Source organism: Chlorella variabilis, assembly GCF_000147415.1.
Source record: "Chlorella variabilis unplaced genomic scaffold CHLNCscaffold_2, whole genome shotgun sequence".
Classification (NCBI taxonomy): Eukaryota; Viridiplantae; Chlorophyta; class Trebouxiophyceae; order Chlorellales; family Chlorellaceae; genus Chlorella; species Chlorella variabilis.
The window spans coordinates 230154-245150 of NW_005435086.1; the positions used below are offsets into that span (position 1 = coordinate 230154).

Below are 14997 nucleotides of genomic sequence, written 5' to 3' on the forward strand. Positions count from 1 at the left end.
ATAGCTGGGACAGGGGCCGGCCGCCGGCCTCTGCCTGGCATGGCAGGGGCGCTTGCCCGGGCACGGGTGGGCCCACCGCTTCGCCACCTGCCTGCGCACCGCCACCACCATCCAACACCACCACCACCACCGCCACCACACACCACCGCCAACACCACCACCGGCGTGCGCACCGCCGCTGATGGCAGCGGCCCTAGATCTCTATTTGTTTTGCACATGCACAACAATAACAACGCCGCCGCCGCCGCCACCTCACACCCACGCCGCCCACCTGGCGTCTTGGACACCATGGCGAGCGCGTTGCGCCCGGTCAGCATGTTGATCAGGCTCGACTTGCCCACGTTGGACCTCCCGATCACTGAAAAACAGGCGGGTGGGCAGGCACGCGCTGTGTGTGTGTGTGTGTGTGTGTGTGTAATGCGTGGGTGTGGCAGGGTGCAGGGGGCAGGCGCGGGGTGCGCGGCTTGAGGCAAGCGCCGAGCAGAAGCGCTGCCCCAGGCGGGCTGCAGCACTGGCCGCATCAGCCGGCCCGCCCTGGCCAGCCACGGCCAGCCCGCCCGCCCACCTGCAAACTCGGGGTAGCGAGCTGGCGGGCACTGCTCTACGCTGGTGCTGCTCTTCACAAACTCTGCGCTCTTCACCCTCACGCCCCGCGGCGGCGGCAGCACAACCTCCACCACCCCGCCCTCGTCCCCTGCTGCCGCTTCCGCGGCGCCGCCGCCGGCTCGCCGCCGCCCCTGCTGCTGTGCGGCGGCCGCGGCGGCTGTCGCCGCGCTGCGCTCCTGCTCCTGCTGCACCTCGCCGGCGGCCTCCTGCTGCTGCTCCTCTTCGTCACTGTCGTAATTGAATCGGCTGCTGTCAAAGAGCGGCTGCACAGGAGCGGCGGGCGCAAAGATGAGAGCACAGCGAAACATCAGCTGCCAGCAGCCCGGCCCGCCCTTCCCAGCCACGACCGTGCACAGCCCATCCCACCGGCAGCGGAAAAGCAAGCGGACCGGGTGAGCAACAGGGGCAGGCAGGCAGCGCACCCCAGCATTCATGGGCTCGCCGACGTCGTCGTCAGGTGGCTGCCGCCGCCGCCCAGCCGCCGAGTCATCCAGGAAGACGTTGCCCCGCCGGCCGGCAGCTGCTGCCGTGCCGCGCCTGTGCTGCGACTGCTGCACCAGTGCCCTGCCTTTCGCGCCTCTGCTGCTGGTGCTGGAGTGACGAGTGAGCAGCGGCGGCGGCACGGCGCTGCAGCCGCTGCCGCCAGCCGCTGCCGTTGCTGCGCGCAGCCCTGCAGGCATGCAGCACAGCTGCGGTCGCACCCAGACATATCGATACTGGCATGCCAGCCGCAGCAGCTGCGGCAGCAGGGACATAGGGATGGCAGTCGAGGCAGGAGGTGCCGGAAGAGGGCGCAGTGGATGTCAGGACAGCCTTTGCAGGTTTTCTGTTAAGATCGAAATGCGTATGGGGCTAAGGGAGCGGGCTGGGGAGAGTTTAGGGCGCTGGAAAGGCGGCATGCATTGCGGCGCAGGGCATCGCTTGTCTGCAGCGGCGCTGGCGAGGCCCATCAACTGTGCAGGCGTCCAGAGCGCGCTGGATCGTCGGGGCCGCGAGTGCATGCAGCTGTGAGCGGCGTTGAGTGACCCAAACCCGGCTGCCTCCCTGAGCGAGCCACCTGGTTCGCCAATTGGCTAGGCCGGCTCCCTTGGCATGTGCCCAGGCTTCAAGGCCGCAGCCCGCCCCGCAGCCATGGACCTCGACAAGCTCGCCGCCCACAGCAAGTTTTTCGACCACCTGGTGGACCTGGTGCCCGCCAAGTATTACCTGGATGGCGGTCAGGAGACGGTGCGCCGGGGCGGGCAACGGGAGGGCGGCAGCCGCCACCTGGGCCGCCGCCGCAGCGGCAGCTGCACACGACGACGGCTCTTTGCCAGCCTCCTGCCCTGCACCGCACCATGCTTGGCTAAAACCACCTGCGGTCAAACCAACCTGTACTGCAGGTCAATCTGAAGTACATGAAGAAGAGCGCGCGGGACGAGGCCAAGGCCGCCTTTAAGCAGCAATACAAGGCGGCCAAGCGCGCCAAGCTGGACCCCGACCAAGCCAAAGGCACGCTGCAGCTGCAGAAGGAAGCGGCGGAGGCCGCCCGCGCCGCCCGTGCAGAGCAAAACGGAGCACCGGCATCCGACGACAGCGGCAGCGAGGAGGAGGAGGGCGAGGGGGAGTCTGACGCCGAGGCAGACAGCGGCAGCGAGGAGGAGGCGGCGGCGGCGGCGGCGCGCGGGCAGCAGGGCGGCGGCGGCCAGCTGGCGCACGCGCAGCAGCAGGGGGCCGCGGGGCAGCTGGCGATATCCAAGGGCAAGCCCCCCAGCAGGGAGGAGCTCAAGGAGCGGCTGCAGAAGAAGCTGGAGGTGAGGAGGGGGGCTGCATGTGTGGAGGTGCAGCCCTGGGGTGCTAGAGCTATCGTCAGCGGCCAGGCAGCATATTGTGACACCTGGCTGCCGCCGGCAATCGCCTGTCCTGCCTGCAAAAGCGCAACCTGCAAGCCGCCGCCGCCGCCACGCGTGCAGGACATGCGGAGGCAGCGCAAGGCTGAGGAGCAGCAGCAAAAGGCGGCGGAGGCCAAGCAGTGGCGGGAGAAGTCGCTGGCTGAGGGGCGCAAGAAAGTGGGCAAGGCGGCAGCGCAGCAGCAGCGGCGGTCCCACAAGGGCAAGGGCGGCGAGCAGGCGGCGGCAGCGGGCGGCGCCGGCCAGCAGCAGCAGGCGCAGGGGCAGCAGGGGCAGCAGCAGAAGCAGCGCAAGCAGCACAAGCGGCAGCGGGAGGAGGGCGGGGAGGGCGGCCTGGCCTTCAACAAGCTCGACTTTGGGCCAGGTGCGGGGCGCAGAGCAGGGCAGCCAATGGGCAGCACCGCTCCAAAGACGGCCGCCAGTTGGGCCGCGGGTGTGTGCCTGTGTCTCTTCCTGGCGTTGCCTGTGAACGTGCATGTCTTGGCACAGCGCCTACGTACCTGCCCCTGCCCGCTGCCTCTCGATCTGCCTCCACAGACCCGAGGCAGCAGAAGAAGCAGCGTCGCAAGCAGTCCAAGCAGCAGCTGCTGGCGGCGGCGACCGAGAAGCAGGCGGCTGCAGCGGAGCTGGGGGCCAGCCAGGAGGGCAAGGTGAGGGACACCGGTGGCTGTGCATGCGGCGGCGGGGAGGCGTCCCGTGCCAATTGACCAGCCAACCAGCCGGCCGGCCTGCAAGTCCTGCCCGCGCATGTCGCTCGCCATGCCGACCCGTGTTGCGTTGCCGCTGCTGCCTTTGGCAGGCAAAGCTGCAGCGCGAGGCATGGGGCACGGCGCTGCAGCGGGCCAAGGGCGACAAAGTGTTTGACGATCCCAACCTGCTGAAGAAGAGCCTGAAGAAGGTGGGGGGATAGTGACGGTGGTGTGTGGGATGCGTGGCACGACTCAAGGCTGGCCGGGTGGTGTAGGGCTGGTCACGTCATCGCACAGCCGCTCGACTCCCTCCCACGATAATGGGGTGGTCGGTTGTGCTGCTGCACAGGTCCCTGCTGGGTGAGCTGCCACACACTTGACCGGTTGCCCTGCCCTCTCCTGCCCTGCCCCGCCCTGCCCTCAGGAGGCCAAGATCAAGGCCAAGAAGGCCGAGGCGTGGAAGGAGCGGGTGCAGAAGCAGGGGGAGCAGCAGAAGGCCAAGCAGCAGAAGTGAGGCTGCCGTGCTGCTGCTGGCTGCATCGCGCTTGGCACGCGCAGAGGCGCCCGGAGCATGCGCCGGGCTCGGCTCAGGCCGGTGCCGGGGCTGCCCACTGCCCGCCTTGTTTTCCAGTGCCTGACATCCCTTCACCTGTCCCTGCCCGGCTGCAGGCGCCGCGACAACATCGACGGCCGCATCAAGGCCAAGCAGGACAAGAAGAAGCAGAAGGTGCGTGCAGGCCGCCAGCAGGTCAATGGCATCGCTCCATGACGAGCCCAGCGGCGGCTGCCGGCTCTTGCTTCGCCGTTTGGTCCGGCCCTTGCGTGCCACTTGCCTGCCTGCCTGCCTGCCTGCGCTGAGCTCCCTCTTGCATGCACCCCCCTGCCAATCGGTTGCTGCAGCGCGAGAACAAGCTGCTGCGGGCGGGCTTTGAGGGGCGCAAGCAGGGCTTCATAGAGACGCCCAAGCGGTCTGGCGGCGGCGGCGGCGGCGGCGGCGGGCAGTAGCGGCGGCGCGGTGGAGGCATGGATTCGTTTTGCTCAGTATCAGCATGCAGAGTTGTTGAGAGGCATGTAAGCAGCCGTTCTCGCTGCCAAACTGCCTGCTGCCCCCTGGGCGAAACAGGAGGCTGCCGGGCACCTGGTGGCGTGCGCCCCGCCCATGCCGCCCATGCATGCCTTCCTGTGTGGGGTTCATGTGTTCTGACACTCCTCTCAGGTGACCCAGCCGCAGGTTGCCCTGCTCGAAAGCGCCGCTGCCCGCTTTCTGAGGAGGCCTTGCTGGCGCCGCCGGTTGGGTGGCGCCCAGCATGCAGCATCGCACGCTGATCGGGACAGCTACCGCACCGGGAGCTGCGCACATCACTTCCCAAAGCCTGGGAGCACTCAGCACAAAGCCCTGCGGCATGGCGGGCTTGCTGCGGAGCTCTCGGCGCCTGCTGGTCTCGGCGGCAGCAGCAACCGGCACACCCGTATCACCAGCGCTCTGGGCAGCAAGCAAAGCCATGGCAGCGGCAGTGTCCAGCCGGGCAGCGGGGGACGCCTGCGCTCCCTCTCCTGACCTGGTGGGCACGCTCACCGACTCCTCCATCCTCAAGACCAAGGTCTACATTGGGGGAGAATTCATAGAGGCAGCCGACGGCAGCACGCTCGAGGTCAGGGTTCGCCGCCGCTGCCGCCGCCGCCCCCCTGCCACCAGCTGCGCCGCCACCCTGCCGGCCCCCTGCACACCTCTTATTGTCCAAACCCTAGCGTGTTTTTCGCCCTTCCGCGATCTCAGGTGGTCAATCCCGCCACGGGGCAGCGAATCGCCACTGTGCCGCGGTGCGGCGCCAACGAGACGCGCGCCGCCATCGCCGAGGCCGCCACCGCGTTTGAGTCGTGGGGGCGGCGGCCGGGCAAGGAGCGGGCCGCCATCCTGAAGCGGTGGGTTGGTGGGGCGGGTGGGGCGAGGCGGTGGGCTGGTGGGCCAGTCAGGCTGCTCCTGTGGCTGCTGCCGGGCCGGTTTGCATGCGGCACCCAGGGTAGACCCATCGCGTGCCGCCATGCCGCCTTCCATGCGTAACGCACAGCAGAAATTATGCGCGCGCGCGCGCGCGCATACACACACGCGCACACACACACACACTCTCACTCCCACACATGCACTTGCACACGTGCACACCCCAATGCTGGCAGGTGGTATGGCGAGGTGGTGTCCGCGCGCGACGACATCACTCGCCTCATGACGCTGGAGAGCGGCAAGCCGCTGGCTGAGTCGCGGTCCGAGTTTGACAACGGGTGAGCGCGGCAGGGGAGCCCGCGGGCTGACCCTCACCGGGCGATGTGGGAGGAGCATGGCATTGCGGGTCTAGGGCTGCATCGCATGGGGCCGCCCGCCGACGGCGACTGTCAAATGCGTTGTGTGGCTCTAAATGCCACGCACCCCACACACACCCTATCTGCCTGCAACACGCACTCTCGCACCCGCCCGCCCGCAGCGTGGCCAGCATAGAGTGGTTTGCGGAGGAGGCCACCCGCAGCTGCGGGGACGTGCTGGAGTCGCCCGACCGCCACCGCCGCTTCATGGTGGGTGGGTGGGCGTGTGTGTGTGTGTGTGTGTGTGTGTGTGGCGGTGGGCTGTGTGGTGCGGTTTGGGGCTGTGTCGGTGGGGCGAGCGAGCGTTGGGGTGTGCGCTGGTCGCGGCGGCAGTGTGTGGTGGTGTGAGGTGGTGTGTGAGGGTGAAGCGAGTGCGGGCTGCTGAGCCCTCCCTTGCCGCGCGGCCCCCCTGCAGGTGCTGAAGCAGCCTGTGGGCGTGGTGGGCGCCATCACCCCTTGGAACTTCCCCTTCTCCATGATCACCCGCAAGGTGTGCGGTACAGCACAGTGCAGTGCAGTACATCACAGCACCATGCAGTACCTTGCAGTACGGTTTGTTGTGGTTGCCGGTAGGGTGACTCAGCGCTCTGCGCTCTGGAGCCTAAGCAGGAGGCGTTCTGTCTCCTTTCTTCCCGTGTGCTGCAGGTGTCCCCCGCCCTCGCCGCCGGCTGCACCGTGGTGCTAAAGCCGTCTGAAGACACGCCGCTCACGGGTGCACCACCCCCCGCCGCCCTTGCGCCTGCCTGCCTGCCTGCCCAAGCGCCGCTGCCTGCTGTCGCCGTTCCTGCCCTCACCACGCCCACCATCCGCTTCCTTCCCCACCACCAACATGCGCTGTTCGCCCCACCCGCCCTCTGCAACACCCCTCCGCACCACCCCACCACCCCGCCCCACACATGATGCAGCCTTTGCGCTGGCAGGGCTGGCGGAGCGGGCAGGGATGCCGCGCGGCGTGCTCAACATCCTGACTGGAGATGCCAAGGCCATTGGGGAGGCGCTGGTCAAGAGCGAGTCGGTGGGCTGGCTGCCGCGCTGTGCTGTGCCGCGCTGCGCTGTGCTTTGCTGTGCTGTGCCGAGCTGTGCTGTGCTGTGCTGTGGGGGGCCTGCCGCAAGGGTGTGCGCGGCCGGCAACCCAACGCCGGCTGCCGGCGGCTTGCCGGGCCTTGGTCGCTGCACCCCCCCCCCCCCCACACACACACACACACCGACATCCAACCCACCCCTCCCTCCACCTGCTGCAGGTCCGCAAGATTGGGTTCACCGGCAGCACAACAGTGGGCAAACTGCTCATGCAGGTGGGAAGGTGCCGGCGCCCCAAGAACCCCATGCAACAGGACGCAGGCGCAGGCCGTTGCACCACCACACCCGCAGCAGCCGGCTGCCGGCGCATGCCGCCACCGCCCTCATGTATGGCGGCCCACGGCCCTCCCTTTCTCATCTGCCCCTGTATGAGTTCCCCAACACTCAACCCCCCATGGATGCTTGCAGGGCGCTGCCTCCACGGTGAAGCGTGTGTCTCTGGAGCTGGGCGGCAACGCGCCCTTCATCGTGTTTGAGGACGCGGGTGGGTGGCGGTGTGTCTGGTGGTGTGGTGGTGGCGGTGGGTGTTTGTTGTGGGTACGACGCTCCCTTGGAGTGGCGTGCGTTTGGGGGAGGAGTGGAGTGCGTTTGGGGGAGGCGGCGCCCTCTCCGCAGGCTGTCTGCCACCCCGCCCGTGGTACCGCTGCCCTGGCGCTGTGCTGTTGCTGACCTGGCGCTGTGCTGGCGCAGACATAGAGAAGGCGGCCCGCGACGTGGTGGGCAGCAGCCACCGCAACAGCGGCCAGACCTGCATCTGCACAAACCGGGTGCTGGTGCACGTGAGTGGCCTGCCTGCCTGCCTGCCTGCTTGCCTGCCGGCCTGCCGGCCACAGCGCTGACTTCCGAAGCCCCATGCCAGCCTGCCTTCATGCCTGCCTGCCTGCCTGCCTCGCTCCCCTCCTTACCAGCCTCCCTCCCACTGCTCCTTGCCCTGCTGCCCCACTGCCCGCCTGCGTGCTTCAGGAGAGCATCCACGATGCTTTTGTCGAGGCCCTGACCAAGCGCGTGGCGGCGCTGCGGCTGGGCAGCGGGCTGGAGGCGGGGACCACCCAGGGGCCGCTCATCTCGGCTGCGGCGGTGGACCGGGTGCGTGGCGCCTGGCCGAGAGCAGGAGGCCGAGTGGCGCCCCGCTTGGCACCCCAACTGCTGCTGCTGCTGCTGGGGGTGCTGGGGATGCTCCTCGGGGCAGGGTGTCGGCTGTTGTTAGGCCTCAGTTGCCGCATTCCCGCGGGCAGCGGCGGGGGAGGGGATTCTCCAGACCGGAACCTCCCTGTCGCAAGCTGTTGCCTTCCTTCCAGCTGTTGTCCTCTGTGGCGGCGCAGGTGGAGGGGAAGGTGCGGGATGCGCTGGCCAAGGGCGCGGTGGCGGCGTGCGGCGGCGCGCGCCCCAGCTGGGAGGCCGGCAGCCCGCTGGCGGGAGGCTACTTTTTCGAGCCCACCGTGCTCATCGGTGGGTGTGGGGCTGGGGTTGGCATGCAGGAGGGCTGGGGCGGCGGGGTGTGGGGTTTGGCGGCGAGGGGTATCGAGGCGCCGCGCCGCGCGAGGGGCGGTGTCTGGTGCTCCCCGCTCGACAGGCATGATTCCGCTCCCGGCGCGGCGCATCGCCTTCCGTGCACCTCGCCCGCTGACTTTCCGCTGCATGTGTCGGCTGGTACTGCCTGGTACTGTATGGTACTACAGGCGGTACCGTCGACATGCGCATGTTCCACGAGGAGGTGTTTGGTCCCGTCACACCCGTCTACAAGTTCGCCACCGACGACGGTGGGCTGCGCCCGACTGCCCTGCGGTGCCGTCGCTGTGTTAGGCTGCTGGCAGGAAGTCGTGTGGGAGCGGCGCGGCAGGAGTACTGGCAGAAGTGGTGGCAGCCCGCAGTGCCGGTCGAACAACAATCCTTCTCTGTCGCTGCCTTCCCACCCCTGCGTTGCAGAGGCAGTACAGCTGGCCAATGATACGCAGTACGGCCTGGCCGCATACTTTTACACCAGGGTGGGCTGGGGATGGGGGTGCCTGTTTGGTCCAAAGCAGGAAGGGTTGGCTGGGTTAAGGGAGGCGGCCGCAGCTCCCCTGCACAGACGGTTTGCTGCATGTGGGATGCTTGGCATCCGCCGCCCATGGGTCTTGCCGCCCTGACCCCCCTCCCCGTGGCTGCCTGCCTGGCCGCAGGACCTGTCGCGGGCGTGGCAGGTTGCGGAGCGGCTGGAGTATGGGATGGTGGGGGTGAACGAGGTGGCTATCACTTCAGAGGTGTGTGTGTGGGTGGGTGGCGCTGGTGTGTTTGAGCGTGTGACAGTGGTGGTGCGGGGCAACAGCAGCGCGAGGCTGGGAGCTGCGGCCCTCCAACTGTCACCTCTGGCGTGTCCTCCTGCCATCGGACCGTGCCACCACCACCACCAACAACAACGACCCACGTGCCGTGCCGCAGGTGGCGCCCTTTGGCGGCGTGAAGCAGAGCGGGCTGGGGCGGGAGCAGAGCAAGTATGGGCTGGCTGAGTTCCAGGACATCAAGACCGTGTGCCTGGGCATCGGCGGCGGCACGTAGCTGCCGTGTAGCTGCCACGTACGGCACGCTGCGCGGGGCCTCGCCCTTTAGCCTAGCCACGCCGGGCACCCCTCGCTGGCTTCAAGCCCCTGCCTTGGTTGCTGTGAATGTCATTGAATGGGTGTGACTCTGAATGAATCAGGTCGAATGAAAGAGTTTAAGGCATACAGAGAAGGGCAAACTTCTAGCTTCACCACCGATTCCCAAACTTGTCCCGCCGCGCCTCGCTCTCCGCCAGCGTCGCGTCTGCCACCGCCGCCGCCACCGCCGACCCGCGCAGCAGCTTCTGGGCCAGCCGCTTCCTGCAGGGAGGGGCCACCGCCGCAAGGCGGGGGTCGTTGGTGGCGGCCATGCTCAACGGAATTCAAAAGCAGTGTCCGATTGGGCTGACTGCGGAATGGACCTCGGTGCTTGCCACGCAGGCAGGCCCACGGTAGGGCCCAGCGCACCCTGCAGCAGCCCTCTCCCCACACACACACCTGACGCCCATCTTCTTGCCTCGCCCCCGCCCTCCGCGCGCCGCCCCGCCGCCGCCCTCGGCCCCCTGCGGCTGCCCCTCTGCGTCCTGCAGCTGCCGTGCCAGCGCCTCATCCCGATCCGCCCCTCCTGCACTCCAGCAGTCGGCACACGCATGGGCGCACTCGGGAGCAGCTTGGGGCATTCAGAGGGCTGTCTTGCTGCAGGTGCCGGGGCCACCAGGCGGGTGCCTGCCATCGCCAAGCAAACAAGAGTGGAATGGAAGCGGCAGGGAGGGGTGCAGGCAGCAAAGCCTGCCTGATGCCTCACCAATGACGGCCTCGTTGTAAGCTCGCTCCTGCGCCCGCCGCGCTTTCTTGCCGGCGCGGCCATCGCTCGTGCTGGGCCCCGCTGCCGCTCCCTGCGACGACGGACCCGCCTCGTCTGCTGCGCCAGCCCCGCCCCCCTGCCGGCTCGGCCACTGCTGCGCCACTGATGGTGTGCCACGCTGCTGCTGCTCCTGCTCCTGCTCCTGCTGCTGCTGCTGCTCCTGCTGCTGCCGCCGCCGCTCGGCGTGCTGCTGATACGCCTGCTGCTGCTGCGCCGCCTGCCGGCTGGCTGGCATGGGAATCATGAAGAGCTCATCAAGCCGCTCCTGCGGCAGCTCTGCACAGGCAGGATTTGTGGCGGTGTGTGCGGCGTCAGCATGCCTGCAGTCGGGGCGAAGGCATGGCAGGCGCGCACACACAGCAGCCAGAGCAACCGCCGAAACAAAAGCGAGGCGCATTGGGAGGCGTCAGCGAGGGTCCCACGCCAAGCCAGCAGGCAGCGGCTTGCCTCGGTGCACGTCCACCGGCCCCCAGTGGTTGCTGACCTCCAGCCCGTGACCGCTCACAAAAGTGGGCGCTACAGTGCCAGGGATACAAGCAGGTTGAGGTAAGGTTTGGGTGAGCGGGGGGCAGCACAAGGCATGTCGTGTGTCGGTGGCAGGGGCAGAGCAGGGGGGGGGCGGGGCAGGGGTTGCGCCCTGGCTGCCCCTGCTGGTGGCGCGCACAGGCAAGGGCAGCAGGGGAGGGGGGCAGGGTCAACCGGGCCGGCTGCGCTCACCCGCCTGGCTGTCCCAGAAGATGGTGTGCGTGCCTGAGGGCAGCACTGGGGCCTGCAGGGCGAGCAGTGTGCAGGGCTGGATCGGTGTGGGAGGCACTGGTTGGCACCCAACAGAGGTGGGAGAGGAGCAGGCACTGGTACTCCACTGCATCGCGAAGGCTGGAATGCAGGCGCGCGCACCTGCGCAGCCAGCTTCTTCCTGACATCCTCGGGCAGGCTGCTCTCCCGCCGTGCCGCGGCAGCTGCCGCTCGGTCGCCGCGCGCCTCCTGCTGCTTCCGCTGCTGCCCAGCGGCGTCGGATGCCTGGGGGCGGGGCCGGGGAGCGGCGGGGTCCACGATTCGCAGGTAAGGGCTCTCCCACTCCTCCTCCTCCTCCTGCCGCCCCTGCTGCCGCTGGCTCGAGCGCCCAGCCGCAGCGTCGCGCTGCCCCGAGTGCCGTCGATTCCGCTGCTGCTGCTGCTGCTGCCGCTGCTTGCCCAGCGCCCCCTCGCCGCTGCCGCTGCCCTCACCATCATCCTCGCCCTCGCTCCCGCTGCCGCCAAACAAATCCTGCAGGGCCGTCGCCACAGCCGGCGCATCCGCCTCCCCGGCCTGGCCCTCGCTTTGCTGCTGCTGCTCGCGCTGGCGGCGGCGGCGCTGCAGCAGCAGGGCTTGCAGGTCGAGGTCCGAGGCCTCGCACCGCGCCTTGGCAGCTGCCAGCTGCCCGCGCAGCTGGGTGGCGGCGCGCAGCAGCTGCTGCCGCTGCTGCTCCTGGGCTGCGCCCTCGGGCTCCACCCGCCCCAGCACCCCCAGCCACTCCTGGACTTGAGGCAGCGTGCGGTTGGTCAGCTGGCGGTACAGCCCTGCCAGCGTCTCCAGTACGACGTCCATGTCAGCATCGCCGCCGCCGCCGCCGCCGCCGCCGCCGCCACTGCCGCCATCAGGCTGCGCTGCACTTGTGCCCGCCGCCTCGGCATCAGGCGCATGCCCCGCCCCGTACGCTGCCAGCCCCTCTGCCAGCCCTGGGTCCCGCTCGCCGGCAGGCGCGGGCTCCGCCGCTGCGACATCCTCCCACTGCATGCCATCCGCCTCTGCCGCTGCTGCTGCTGCCTCCTGCTGCGCCTGCTCCGGATGTGGCCGCTGCTGCTGGTCCTGCTGCTGCTCATCCAGGATGGCAAAGCACTCTTGCATCTCTGCCAGCAGCTGCCGCGCCGCGCTGCTCCCCTCCTGCCATTCCCCCGGCCCTGCGTCGCTGCCCCCCAGCATCGCCGCCAGGCGCTGCCGCAGGGCCAGCTGCTGCTGCCGCTCGCGCGCGGCGCGCTGCGCCTCTGCGGCAGCCGCCCGGGAGCTGGCGGTACCGGGGAACCGGCACTGCAGGGTGTCCCGCAGGTAACGTACCGCCAGAGGCAGCTGCAGGCAGGGCCGGCAGGGCACAATCACGCCATGGCGGCAGCGAGGGGAGCGAGCTCGGGTGCAGCAATGCCCTGCAGCACCAGCATCAGCATCAGCAGCAAAGCCTTGCCTGCTTGTACTTGGCGCCCCACTGCACCTCCCACCCCTCCACCACTTCCAAAGCCTTCTCCCGAAGGGAGGTGGCCGCATCTGGCGGCGGCGGCAGCGGCCGGTCGCTGGTCACCCCCAGCACAGCCTCCAGGAACTTCACAGAAGTGAGAAGATGAGGAGACTGGGTGAGCATACGGTAGGGCTGGCTGGTGTGTGCCAGGGAGCTTGCATTGGCGGCGGCACCGCAGTCGGCTGCTGGCAGCGGGTGGCTGCATGGCGCTGGTGCCAGGAAGCGGCGCCTTGCCTGCATCAGCTTGGCCAGCAGGGCGAGGCGGAAGGCTCGGCTGCGCTGGAACAGCTGCTCGCAGACCAGGAGGGCCAGCAGCCGAGTCTGGAGGGAGCAGGGAGCAGGGGTAACAGCAGGCGGGTGGCAGGCGGGGTGAGTCCCACGGCAGGCAGGCGTCAAGCAGCGGCAGTGCCGCAGTGCCGCAGCTTGATGCTTTCCTGGATGACAGGACGTACACCACTGCCGTAGCATAAAAAGGGGTGGGTGCTGACAGACAGGCCAGCAGTCGCCCGCAACCAGCCGCCTGCCGCCAACGCACCTGGGAGTGGGGCGCCCGCAGCTGCCCCCATAGTGCCTGCCAGGCGGCAATCACACGCGGGTCCCCTCCCTGCTTGCACAACGCCTTTATCTGGGCCAGCAGGCCGCCGTCCAGTGCCGGGTTGCGTTTGCTGCAAATTCGCTCCACCAAAACTGCAATGCGATGCTGCTCATCCGCATCCATGTGACTTGAGGATGTGCAGGGCGGTCGAATGGCAGCTGCAGGAAGCAGGGCAGTGGCTTGGACTCGGCTTGCTGACTGGGTGCCAGCAGTGCAGGCGTGCATAACATGAAACATTCCCTGCAGATGCACCCACGCCTTGGCGGGACAGGGGCTGGGTCTGGGGCCAGCGACCGCCCTTTCGAGGAGGCCAGCAGTCAAAATCGGCTTGCAGCAGGCTGCCTGGTGCGCGCCACAGCGTGATTATACGGCACCCTACCTGCTGACACCTGCCCGGCAGGCGCCTGCCACGGGGCGCAACTGCTGCGGGTGTGGTTGTGCAAACGCGGCGGCAGCCGGCCCCAGACGCGCCCGTTTGCGCCCCTGTGACCGCACCCGCGGCTCCAGATGGCGGAGGGCGGCGGGGAGATCAGCAGCGCGGCTCCCGCCCCGGCCGCCGCCGCCCCGCTGCCGCCTGCAGCGGCAAAGGCCCACCTCATCCAGACTTGCGACCTGCTGACCGACTGCACCGGGGCGGGCGCAGAGTGGCTGATGCCGGCCGATAGGCACGCAGCCGACGCAGCGGCCGCGCCGCCACCCCAGGAGGAGGGCGAGGCAGAGGGCACGGTCGGCGGCGGCGCCGCCAACGGCCATGCATCTGGCGATGCCGGCACGGACGAGGCCGGCGACGAGTCAGACGTGATGGGGCTGTGCGGCGCGGGTGGCAGCGGCGGTCCCAGCGCGGCAGCGGAGTTCTTCCGCCTCACTCCCCTGCCAGACTTTGGAGCGGTGGAGGCAGGCCAGGGGGAGCGGTGGGAGGCGGCGGCGGCGCAGCTGGCGGCACGCGAGGCGCCCGCCTGGCAGTTTGCTGCCTGGGACGCAGAGCAGAGCGAGGGGTCCAACCTCAGCCTGGCCGCAGCGGCGGCAGCAGCAGCCGCGGAGCAAGCGGCAGCAGCCGACAGCCCAGCGGCGCGGCCGCACAGCAGCGCCAGTGTCGTCCTCTCAAGCCCCGGATCCGCACCGCTGCACTACCCTCCGCAAGACCCCGGCGCCGGCAGCAGCGGTGCAGGCGGCAGCAGCAGCACGGCAGCGCAGGAAGCAGCAGCAGCAGCAGCGGAGGAGGGCTCGCCGCACAGGGAGGCTCTTCCGATTCCAGCGGAGCCGGCGAGCGACGGCATCGGGCCCCGCAGCAGCAACAGCATCTTGCGGCAGCTGCACATCAATGCAGCGTTCGAGGCCCGGCAGGGCGATGGCGAGGAGGCGGCGGGGGCCGGCAGCGGCGCCGGCAGCGGCGCCGGCAGCCCCGCCACCCAGCTGGCACGCCTCCTCGACTTCCCACTGACACCCGACCAGCCAACCACCGCCGCCGCCGGCGCGGCAGACGACGGCAGTGCCGGCGCCGCTGCCGGCGCCTCGCTCGGCGGCGGCAGCGGCTCCCGGGCACGCATCACGCCTGGAGGCAGCCCCTCAGAGGCGCCGGGCTGCAGCCAGGAGCGCGGCGGCGGCGGCGGCGGTGGCGGCAGTACCGCCCTCGTGAGGAACCTGGGGCAGCAGCTGGAGGTGGACCAGCTGCAGCGACGGGTGGCTGCCGAGCAGCTGGAAGCAGCCCAGCTGCGGCTGGCGCTGGGCGCAGCAGAGGCGGCGGCGGCGGCCTACGGCGAGCAGGCGCAGCTGGCCCGCGGCCATGCCGCGGCGGCAGAGGAGGCGGCGGCCGCCGCCGACGCGCGCCGCTCGGCGGCGGCGGCGGCCCTGGCCGCCGCTCTTGCGGAGCAGGCCTCGCTGGCGGCGGCGCTGGAAGAGGCTTCGGCGCAGCGGTGGGCAGCGGAGCAGCGGCAGCAGCTGCTGGAGGAGCAGGTGGAGCTTCTGCTGTATGAGCGGAGCGAGGCGGCGGCAGGAGGCGGCGGCGGGGACGGCGCCATGCTGGCAACCGCCGCTGACCTGGCAGCCGGTGAGCCTGCGGCGAGGGGCGTGGGCAGTCCTGCTGAGCAGCGGGTGCCCAGCTGTATGTGTTTCTCGCGCGGGAATCCCTCC

General features: G+C 69.5%; 4 protein-coding genes across 4 annotated transcripts in view; 2 read left to right on the forward strand and 2 right to left on the reverse strand.

The window, feature by feature from the left end:
• Window positions 1-653, reverse strand: part of CHLNCDRAFT_17068 (hypothetical protein) — a gene marked incomplete at both ends in the record, with an annotated part of 2217 nt that extends 1564 nt beyond the window's left edge. Inside the window, 2 exons of the mRNA XM_005851313.1 lie at window positions 272-358; window positions 566-653. Coding sequence (XP_005851375.1) covers window positions 272-358; window positions 566-653 — 175 coding nt within the window. The remainder of the gene's footprint in view (window positions 1-271; window positions 359-565) is intronic.
• A 1084-nt stretch (window positions 654-1737) lies between these two features.
• On the forward strand, window positions 1738-4189 carry CHLNCDRAFT_137593 (hypothetical protein; the record flags this gene model as incomplete). The annotated part of the gene is made up of 8 exons (XM_005851016.1): window positions 1738-1833; window positions 1989-2399; window positions 2559-2859; window positions 3033-3145; window positions 3295-3393; window positions 3609-3694; window positions 3854-3911; window positions 4085-4189. 8 exons carry the CDS (start codon window positions 1738-1740, stop codon window positions 4187-4189), a joined length of 1269 nt encoding a protein of 422 aa, XP_005851078.1.
• A 497-nt stretch (window positions 4190-4686) lies between these two features.
• Window positions 4687-9157, forward strand: CHLNCDRAFT_48452 (hypothetical protein; the record flags this gene model as incomplete). The annotated part of the gene is made up of 16 exons (XM_005851017.1): window positions 4687-4836; window positions 4962-5107; window positions 5360-5461; window positions 5662-5749; window positions 5955-6029; window positions 6185-6251; window positions 6445-6554; window positions 6781-6834; window positions 7028-7103; window positions 7310-7398; window positions 7583-7705; window positions 7942-8068; window positions 8299-8379; window positions 8546-8604; window positions 8782-8862; window positions 9041-9157. The coding sequence occupies 16 exons, from the start codon at window positions 4687-4689 to the stop codon at window positions 9155-9157; spliced, it is 1545 nt and encodes a 514-aa protein (XP_005851079.1).
• Window positions 9158-9347: 190 nt separating this feature from the next.
• CHLNCDRAFT_49788 (hypothetical protein) lies at window positions 9348-14652 on the reverse strand (the record flags this gene model as incomplete). Its single annotated transcript, XM_005851314.1, has 9 exons — window positions 9348-9459; window positions 9637-9763; window positions 9944-10279; window positions 10721-10772; window positions 10901-12109; window positions 12249-12593; window positions 12808-13025; window positions 14312-14447; window positions 14509-14652. The coding sequence occupies 9 exons, from the start codon at window positions 14650-14652 to the stop codon at window positions 9348-9350; spliced, it is 2679 nt and encodes an 892-aa protein (XP_005851376.1).
• Window positions 14653-14997: the final 345 nt, after the last annotated feature.